At 34.2% G+C, this 10,751-nt stretch overlaps 1 protein-coding gene across 1 annotated transcript; it reads left to right on the forward strand.

Moving 5' to 3' along the window:
• Nucleotides 1-927: 927 nt before the first annotated feature.
• Nucleotides 928-9,225, forward strand: LOC113080172 (uncharacterized). Its single transcript, XM_026252409.1, has 13 exons — nucleotides 928-1,258; nucleotides 2,596-2,789; nucleotides 3,004-3,141; nucleotides 3,277-3,406; nucleotides 3,560-3,752; nucleotides 4,372-4,513; nucleotides 4,831-4,986; nucleotides 5,069-5,124; nucleotides 5,854-6,029; nucleotides 6,122-6,522; nucleotides 7,849-7,945; nucleotides 8,031-8,205; nucleotides 8,724-9,225. The coding sequence occupies exons 1-13, from the start codon at nucleotides 1,055-1,057 to the stop codon at nucleotides 8,876-8,878; spliced, it is 2,217 nt and encodes a 738-aa protein (XP_026108194.1). The 5' UTR covers nucleotides 928-1,054; the 3' UTR covers nucleotides 8,879-9,225.
• The last annotated feature ends 1,526 nt before the right edge of the window (nucleotides 9,226-10,751 follow it).

Consider the following 10,751-nt stretch of genomic DNA (forward strand, 5'->3'; position numbering starts at 1 on the left):
AACTCTATTTTTAAATAAATGAATAATTTTATTCAAAAAGGAGGCATTAATTTGACAGCAAGACATTTGAATAATGTTACAAAAGAGAAGACATTGTTACTCTCCAGAAGTGTTATCCCCAAGAATAAAACAACACTTTTCCTGTTTAGATAAACACAGCAAGAGGCAAATTTGCTGAGGAACTTTTGTCCACTTCAACTGTTTCTTATTAATCATTTTGAAAAAAATTAAAAAACCTCTAGCTCTTCGTTAAATTCTCTCACATTCTTTTCCTCTGAACTTTTATATAAGAAATGTGCTGAATACCATCCAAAGCTACTGTTTCTCTGAGTAAACAAGTCTATTAAAAGGCAATCTGTTTTAATTCAAAAGCAACTTAACAAAATCACTATACTGAGCATTAGGATAACAAATCAGTGCTGACTCGTGAGGAGAGAAGCCTACATTCCCTTTCACTATTATAAACCTCAACCTCATGTTGCTCAATGGCCACAACCTTCTCTTCAGTTAAAGAGAAAGGCTGATCTAAAAGTGTTTATACAAACCTGTATGACTTGTTTTTTCTTCTTTTGATCACAAAAAGAGATGTTAGGGTTTGACGGCCTTCACACATGAAAATGCAAGGCGTTAAAATGCTTAACATCTTCAGGCCAAAAAAGAAAGTATAGAGGTTTAGAAAGAAATAAGGTTTAGTAAACGATGGGCTAATTTTCCTTTTTATCAGATGGTAGTGATTCACGGACTGAAATTTAATCTGAAAATCCTCTGAAATATCTGATATCATGCTTGAGGAATGTGAATTTCCTCTTGATTGGAATACAGACTGCAAAAATATTATTTCTAAACAGTATTTTAATATTCTTGTGCAAGAAAAAATAATTCAACATGTATTAATTGATTAATTTGACAAAACTTAGATTTTTTTAAATGTTAAACATGATGAGAATGTATAATGTTTCCATCATAGGAAGTCAATAGTAATATAGTAACTGGATAAAAATAATCTCTGTATGTTGCTTTTAGAGGAAGCTAATTCCTGTCATTAATCACGTGCATGTCTTCAGCTGGTTTAACAATTCAAACAATAACTTGGAAACAGAAAGTATGCACCCATTTGATTCCATCAGACACAATGGCACACAGCACAATGTTGCTGCTGCTGATCAGCTTGGCTCTCGCTCTGGGACCAGCCGTAGGTTTCTATGGGGGTTCCATGACATTCTCACCTGGAAACAGATTTCCAGATGGATCATTGGAGGTAAATCCAGTTCTGAAATTTTTTAATTTAATGAATCTCATTTTACTTAGTTTATTTCTGTGTTACTTTCATGCAGAGCATGTAAAATGAAGGAAGCTTATATTGTGAATGCTTAATTTCCTGAAATTTCTCAGCTTGCTGTTGTGCAAAGCAATTTAATTGTATTAATATTATTGTTTATATATTATAGTATAATATTTACACTTTGCTTTTATTTTTATGTTTTAAATTTTAACATTTTAGATTTTTAATATTTATTTTGTTGTGTGCTTTTGATACATATATATTTCATTTATTTTCTGTAAGTTTAATACTTTAACATATTTATTTAAATTATGCCAAGTCCTTTTTTATCTTAGTTTTCATCCAGTAATTATATTTTATATCATCTTTACTTAAAATACAGAGTTAAAAATAGTTTTAGTTAATAATAACAACACTTGATATGTAATTCATGTGAAACATGTGAGAAGTACAGGTGGTCTTATAATTAGAATATCATCAAAAAGTTGATTTATTTTACTAATTCCATTCAAAAAGTGAAAATTATATTTTATATTCATTCATTACACACAGACTAATATATTTTAAATGTTTACTTCTTTAAATTTTGATGATTATAACTGACAACCAAGGAAAATCCCAAATTGGGTATCTCAGAAATTAGAATATAACATAAGACCAATACAAAGAAAGGATTTTTAGAAATCTTGGCCAACTGAAAAGTATGAACATGAAAAGTATGAGCATGTACAGCACTTAATACTTAGTTGGGACTCCATTTGCCCGAATTACTGCAGCAATGCGGCGTGGCAGAGAGTCGATCAGTCTGTGGCACTGTGGCACCTTAAACCAGGTACTGGAAGCTGTGGCACTGTGTGCAGGTGCCAAGTCCTGTTGGAAAATGAAATCTGAATCTCCATAAAGTTGGTCAGCAGCAGAAAGCATGAAGTGCTCTAAAACTTCCTGGTATACAGCTGTGTTGACCTTGGACCTCAGAAAACACATTTAATTCTATTAATGTGCTTGGTCACAGAGCTCTGTGCACAGCCAGCCCTTTTTGCAATTACTTTTTGTGTCTTGTCCTCCTTGTGCAAGGTGTCAATGGTCGTCTTTTGGACAACTGTCAAGTCAGCAGTCTTCCCCATGATTGTGTAGCCTACAGAACCAGACTGAGAGACCATTTGAAATATATCAGTCTGTGTGTAATGGATGGATATAATATACAAGTTTTACTTTTTGAATGGAATTAGTGAAATAAATCAATGTTTTGATGATATTCTAATTATATGACCAGCACCTGTATATCCCCAGTGTCCTCTATGTGTTTTTGGCAGATGCACTTTTACTACAGAGAGTCCAGTATGGGTCCATGTGGTTCTCAGGCTGACTGGATCTGTGAGAGTGGATCGTGTGGCATCCTCACTAACACTGAACCTGTGGTGACCGACAGCACAGCTCAAAATCTGTGGTGCCAATCAGAGGTTCACATTGCCACCAATGTCACTAGTAATGGTCCATTCGTTCTTAGGTAATTCTGATGCTGTTTTTATAACAGAACTATTATGCTCTGACTTAAGTCATTGATAACAGTCTTACAGTAATACACATTATAGATAAAAAACAAATTAATAAAAAGGATTGTTAAAAGATTGTCATATCAAGTTCTGTAGTTAATGCATATTCATAAGCTAAAACCATAAATGGCATAAATGCTCATGCATTTTATGAAATATCTCTATTAGCTCCTCTGGTTGCTGCTGGAAGGATAATGTTCATGGTGTCGGTGGATGGACGCTTCGCACTCATGTTGACACTGGCCGTCGATCTGACACTCAGTCTCCAAACAGATCCCCAGTTTCAGCAGCAATTCCAAACATAAGGTGTGTGCTTTTTAAAATGACATCATGAAAATGTATTAATACATGTATTTTGCATTTGTATTTTCATTGACAGACACATCCAGTTCTGTAAATAAATAATGCATCATGACGCATTGTCTTTTTGATAATCCTCAGGATTCCTCAGAACTGCTTCCAGAACATACATTTGCTGGCACATGATCCAGATAACGATGTTGTGAGATGCAGGTTTAATGACGCCAACTGCACAGTGTGCCATCAACATCAAAACATACATCTTTATCAGGTAACGTCTTCTAATTGCAAACTCTTCAACTTGAAGAAAAAAACTCAAATTGGAAGGGTAAATGCTTAGTTTTAAAAAACGTGATAAATTTTACCCTGTAAAAATTATGTTCCTTGCCCCTTTGTATTTTGAATGGTTTATTGTGTTTTGTAGGAATCATGCACTTTGCACAGAGAAGATTCTCTGGAAGTGGGTGTGCATGTGTTTGAGCTCTTGCTGGAGGATTATCCCATTTCCAACATAACTCTGACTGATGAAAATGGGGTCTTCTCAGTCAGTAATGCATTCAATGTCAGCAGTAACACAGCCGCTCTCAGTCAAGTGCCTCTGCAGTTTGCAATTGAAAGTGAGTGAGAATCACATTATCTGTTATGGGTCAAACAAAGACTCTCCCTCATGCAATTAAATCATTTAGGATGCTATATAGATTTTTAGAAGAAATGTATAGAAATAACAAAAATGTGTTCAAATTAAGTAAAAAAGTAAGAAATATTAAGAGCAATATTTAAATTTTTATTTTTTAACAAATCGAAAGGAGTACCATTAGGCAAAATTTGGTGTAAAAACAACTTTCATTCAGAAATTGCTAGTTTATTTTACAAACAATTACAAAGAAATGTTAAGTTATACATTGACTACGGAATAATATAATCAATATTCAAGACAATGATCACTTCCAGAAAACCAATAGACATTCATTTGATTTTAACTGACCTGAACAACAGGTTTCTGTCATTTAAAAGAATGCATGTCATTAGCAAGAGCCAAAACAATGCAAGATATGTCAAAAGAAAAGCAGTGGATAAACAGGTTTGGTTTTGCTTTTGTTAATTGTATCAGAACACGCAACTGAAAGCAGAAGTGAACTTATGCTGCACGTACAATAAATGTTCTGTTGTGAATTGTGTAGTGTTGATACTTTGTGCATTTCTATGTATTTAAACATAATCCACACAATCTTGCAGTTCTTCCACCATCTCAGGGTTGTGTACCAGGTGTGAACAAACCAAGTTTCTTGACACCTACTCCTCTACATGGAGATGTGCATCATGCCGCTGTGGGAGAGGAGCATGAGATCACCCTGCGAGCACAGATCTCCGACAACAGGTCAGAATAATGTTCTGTGGCAAAGTATTTCTCTTCTGTAAGTTTTTGTTATGCCAACGTTCCGTTATCTGCAACATCCAGATTTAATTGCATTTTGCTTATTGGTGCCAGTCATAACAGATTTTGAATCCATTATTTCTTTGCATTTCTAAGTGGCGTGATTAGATGAATTTAACTGAATTCCATTTTATATCACTAGATCAAGTCGGAAAGAATACCTTGACATGCTCAACTGACAATGTTTGCAGAATCAGGTTTTCCATTGAAGCCTCTTGAGTTAATGTTATCTGATCTTTCTGTTCCTTCTGTCTGTGTAGCATCTTTGACTTCCAGGTCAGTGGCCCCTCTAATATGTCTAAGACCTTGACAAGTGAGAACAATGGGGTTTTGGTTGCAACTCTGACTTGGACTCCACAGAAGACGGATTTGTACCGTCATGTACCTGTGTGTTTCGCAGCAGAGGCACTTCACAGGTAAAATGGGGTCTGTATTTATATTCACTGGTTATTTTATTCTCTGGATAGTTTCTTAAGAGTTCTTGTCTGTCTTTATCAGTCAGTCAGAAATGAGGTGCATCATTGTGGCTGTGGCAAAAGCAAGGGTTCTTTCAGGTAAATACATTAGCAGAAACATCTTTAATGTAAGGTTTTGAATACAAATGCGAATGCTTAGAAAATTCCGGGGTTTGTTCGCAAACGAATCTGTTTTTCAAAGAATCTTTTAAGTGAATGAATCAGTGACACGTTTTATTCAATTAAGTTTAATACTTTTGAAGCACGTACCTGCCAAACTTTCTGTGATGTGGTAAAATATTAGATGACACAATACAATGACGAAATTATTTATTAATTTAAGCTAGAGAAAATAATGCTTTAACGTTAGTTCTAGAATTCTTTACTTTAATGTTTTTGCAGACAAGCAACCTACAGACATAACAATGTAACTTACGGAAATAGCCATTGAACGTTACAGTGAACGAATCTTTTTGGTGAGTGACTGCGGATAAATCAAACCATCACCATCAATACTAGCAAATGCAAAACTTGTACACTGTCTTGTTGTGACAGTAACAAACCTCAGTACTAAAGCAAGTTTCCTTTAAATGTACTAAACCAGGTGATTTATTATTCAGGTAGTAAGTAAAACAGTCAAATGAAATGCCTTATCCAATCGAATGCATCGAGTTTTGCATTGCTCTTGTGTTCATTGTGCAATTCTTGCATGTCTCAATGCATTTGCATTCACATAATTGTATAAGTCATGTTTAATGCATTGGTGTTTTTATGATTTTAAATGCAGGTGTCATAAAAATACTTAATGAATGAGTCATATTTTTCAAGGTGAAGCAAAGGTCATCTGTGACGATAACAATATCAGCATTGTAGTCAGTAAAGCCTCCATGGATGGGATTGACCAGAACTGGCTCCAACTTCGAGACCCCACCTGCTCCCTTACCTCTAATGCAACCCACATCCTGGGCACGATGTCCCTCAACACCTGTGGCACTACAATGGATGTATGACAACTACACACATAGTTAAATATTTGAGTACTGCATTGAAGCCCCTTACATTATCTTACTTTATCTTTGGTTTCAACACCAATCAGGACTCTGGAGATTTCATCGTCTTCAAAAACGAGATCAACTCCTTCGAGAACCAGAATGCTGTTATCACCAGACGCAATCAAGTTAAATTCGGCTTCTCCTGCCAGTATCCCAAAATGGCCAGCGTCTCCAACCGCTATGTTAACCATAAATCTGACTACATCTTCACTGAATCTAGCTTTGGCACATTTGGTTACTCGTTTGAAGTTTTCACCGACAACAGCTTCAGAAGTCAGGTGGATCCCAGCCTGTATCCGGTGCAGGTTCAGCTGATGGACCAGATCTACATGGGCATTGAAGCTCGTACTGCTCTACCAGAGGTCACTCTCTTCGTCGAGTCCTGCAGAGCCACTCCAGAAGACAATCCATTCAGTGCTGTCTTTTATGACATCATCAAAGATGGGTGAGACTTTACCATGAACCAGATTTGGATGTTTTTAGAATAGGATGTTGTCCATTTTATGGTCATCCAGCCATAAGTATGAGCAATAGAATGTACTACTGAAAGAGTAAGTAGGCCTGTAATTTAACACCAGAGGTTTGTTCATTATATTCCAAGCTTGTCATTGGTTATACTAAAACACTGCAGGAACTTTGCAAAATTATAAGCTTGCTAAATTAAGCTTTTGGGCTGCTGAGAAAAAGGTTTCAGGTTCAAGCCCTTGTAAAAAGTGGGTGGTCTCCTTTAAATACACGGTCAACCTAAAAGGCTTTGTTGAACCTTACAGTGGCTTTCCTCAGAGCCGTTTATCACAGGTGTGGTTTAGTAATGTGAAAAGCTAAAGATTGATGCTTGTATTTGTGCACCTAATCCTGTTTCAGTGCTAAACACACTTGCAGTTGGAATCAGCTTCCAGAAGAGATCAGATGCATTAACACATTTGCCACATTTAAATCTAGATTCAAAACTCATCTGTTTCGTTGTGCATTTATTGAAAGAGCTCTGTGCTACATACGAACTGATTGCACTGTATTGTATGTATAATAATTTAATATTTTTAATTTTAAATCAATTTTACCATTGTGTATGAAATGTGCTATATTAATAAACTTGTCTTGCATTGTTTACACGGTTGCACTTTATTTTACAGTAGGTGTACTTACATGTACTTATAGTGTACTTACAGTGTATTATATAAGAAAGTTCTGGTAATACAAGGTAACTACATGGGGTAGGGTTAGGTTTCGGGTTAGGTTCAGGGTTAGTACTTAGTTATTAGTTAATGTAATTACTATAAGAAGTACATGTATGTACATGAGGAACAGGACTGTAAAATAAAGTGCTACCGTTTACACTGTAAAAAGTGAAAGAAAACAATTGTCATTTAATTATAAGGTCAAGTTACTCACAGCTTAATCTGCAAAAACTTGATTTGCTGAGCGATTTATAAGTTAGTAAAACTTTTATTCAACAAGGATTGCAATAAATTGATCAAAAGTGACAGTCATTTATAATGTTACAAATGATTCCTATTTCTGTTAAATGCAGTTCTTATAAACTTTCTATTAATCAGAAAATCATTGTAATAATATTTCACAATATTACTGTTTATTTCTGAATTTTTTTATCAAATGTATGAGGCCTTTGTGAGCATAGACTATTCAGTAGTGACCTATTCATTTTGAAAAAGTAATGCACAATTCTTATTTTCTTATATAGGTAATAATAAAGAAACTGAAGAATGATAGACGTCAGAAGTCATTGATTTCTTTGATTGTGTTATTTCAGGTGTATTTTGGATGATACAGTTAAAGCTTACCCAAGCATCTCCACAAAGTATGACTTTGAGATCCAAGCTTTCAAGTTCACTGGAGGCTTTGATGAGGTACAGCACATTTGCATAACAATGCCTGTGTAAATTGTGTTTAGCAGGAACATTACACTAAAATCCTCTGAAATCGTGGTGACAGGTGTACATTAGCTGCTCCGTGATCCTGTGTGCAAAAGACAGCTTAAACTCCAGATGTGCCCAAGGCTGCCTAAGTCAAGCAGCACGGAGACGTAGGCGAGATGTGAGCCAAGAAACTGCCAGGCACTACATCACCCAGGGTCCCTTGCGTGTGGCAAGACAGACTCATAATGCTGGTATATCAATATATTTTAATAGAATAGTTAACTGGAAGTTTTATTTCAGTAACGCTTTATAAGGTTCCATTATTTACTTCATGCATTAACTAACATTGAGTAATATATTACTCAATAGTAGTATTTATTCATGTTTGTTAAAGGAATTTTTCTCCCAAAAACTTGCTGAAAAAGAAATCACACTTAGGCCATCCAAGATGTGAGTTTGTTTCTTCATCAGAACAGATTTGGAGTAATGTAGCTTCACTTGCTCACCACTGGATCCTCTGCAGTGATTGGGTGCCGTCAGAATGAGAGTCCAAATCCACACCACTTCAGTCCATCAATTAATGTCTTGTGAAGCAAACAGTTTTATGTTTGTAAGAAACAAACTCATCTACATTGTGGCTGGCCTAAGAATGAGTGTATTTTTGCACATTGTCATTTTTGGGTGAATTATTCCTTTAATTAATGTTAACAGTGTAAAGTGTTGCCATCATTTCTATGCCATAATCTCTTTGTCCATCTTCATTTTGTAGCATCAAAAGACAATGGATTTCTACACATCAGCACAAGCACCGGGGTCTTTGCAGGACTCTTTGTTGTCTCCATTGCCGTCTTGGTGGGGATTTTGGTATATAATGTCAGAAGAACAAGATCTATTGACCGCATGCATCTACTGTCCACTTTCTGAGATCCTTTCGTGGCTAGTTTGAGTAGACGCACAAAGAACTAGATTCTTTCAGTTTCTAGTGTATCGCATACATAAGCAGTAAATGAACAGGTTTTTTTTTTTTTTTTGGAGTAAATGGTATAATCACACAACAATGATCTTTGGTGTGGCTGGTATTATACTAATTCTTAGATATCATCTTTTTTTTCCACTTATTTCCTTCTTCACTTTCACACAACATGCCTCACTGAACATAACACCGTTATTAGGATATATAATTACAATACCAAGAATGAGATGGCATTACAGTGCGGTTGGGAGAACATAACCTTTACAAATGAATGTTGGTTTTAAAATAAAATGCACATTTCAGGATTTATGATGTTGTGGTTATTTGCCAAAATACACTCTTTAGTCCATGTTGTGTGCAGAAAGTGTCGTTCACTTGTTATTGTATGTACTGCTTTACTTTTAGTCATAATAAGAAATGGATTTTGAAGAGTTCAGCTCACATATAAAAATGAAACAAAGTTAAACTACACTATAAAATGCAACTGCACAATTTCCAGCTAACGAAACCTTTTGGGTCTCAAGTAAGAAATGCAGTTTTTTATGTTTTCTCAACAGTTTATTTTTAAAAATGTAGTTTTATAGTACTTTTCACACACATGATTTTGAGAAAATATAAACCACACACCAATCCAGAGAGAAATGTTTTTTAATGATATTAAAAAATATATAATAGTATCTCAATTATACTAAAATGACCCTGTCTAGAACAAAGTAATATATGCAATAAACCAATTCCAATTGCAATCTTTCATATAACTAGAAAAAAACAGCATTTAAACTTACTTATTTTTTTCTTAAGGACCAATTTAAGTTAGTAAAAAGGGGCATGTTTTATTACAAATTTTCACATTTATCTAAACTAGCAATTAAAAATATTTAAATAAAAACAATCTAAATGTTTATCACAGCCTTTCCTCAGCATTTTTGTTTAGTCTTCATGAATGAGGTGCTTCACTGAGTTTATGAAAGAAAAAGAAAAAGTAGGCCAACATTAATTATTCCAAGAAACAAACCTGTTTAGTGATTGAATACTATAGTAATTTCAAAAACAATCTTGCATTCATGTCACCTAGATCAGATGACTTATGAGAAAGCAAAACTTTCTGCTGAAAAAAAAATGATGTGAAAACAATGCTTCAGAAGCATTCAGATTACCTATCAATATCCCTAAATGAAAGAGTTTTAATCACTTTTATCTATAGACCCACTTTACTCGTCATATTAGCAAATGCAGTTTTATATGTTAAAGTCATTTGCATTAAATTATTTACTGTTGATTTACAAAAAAAAAATGGGTATTTGCTAGTGAAGCAAAGGGAAACATGAGAGGATTAAATATTAAAATGAATTAAAACACTACACAAAAGTGTTGCTTGTATTTTTTTATTATAGATTAAGTTTACATTTTACTCAAACTCTTTTTAGGTGTGAGGAACATAATCAAATATATGCATTTGATAAAAACACTGATAAAAAATATTTTTTTGACATCAATGAAATTTTTTTTAAAGTAAATACAACAAAGATAAGATATACATATATATACTTTGTATGCGTATGTATATATAGCACGGCAAAATTTCCAAATATCCAAACAAATGAAATCTATGACAAAACTGGATATAACAGATTTGATGAGATTCTTTGACTAGAGAAGTGATTACAGTATTACAAATATATTACAGTGATTTAGTATAACTATTTTCAATCAGAAATTGCTAGTAAATTTCACAAATAGTTACATTTAAGTAACATTTATTTAAACATAATTTTTTTTATTTAAGAAATGTTTCCTTGGCAAATAGCTAAAATAAAAGAAGTT

Source organism: Carassius auratus, unplaced genomic scaffold (assembly GCF_003368295.1).
Source record: "Carassius auratus strain Wakin unplaced genomic scaffold, ASM336829v1 scaf_tig00030359, whole genome shotgun sequence".
NCBI classification, from domain to species: domain Eukaryota; kingdom Metazoa; phylum Chordata; class Actinopteri; order Cypriniformes; family Cyprinidae; genus Carassius; species Carassius auratus.

What these genes read in the sequence shown, in the direction of transcription:
- LOC113080172 (XM_026252409.1), top strand. Translation starts at nt 1,055, where the DNA reads ATGTCTTCAGCTGGTTTAACAATTCAAACAATAACTTGGAAACAGAAA. An exon ending in TTCCAGATGGATCATTGGAG is followed by an intron (nt 1,259 to 2,595) that starts GTAAATCCAGTT and finishes TGTTTTTGGCAG; the next exon opens with ATGCACTTTTACTACAGAGA. An exon ending in GCAGCAATTCCAAACATAAG is followed by an intron (nt 3,142 to 3,276) that starts GTGTGTGCTTTT and finishes GATAATCCTCAG; the next exon opens with GATTCCTCAGAACTGCTTCC.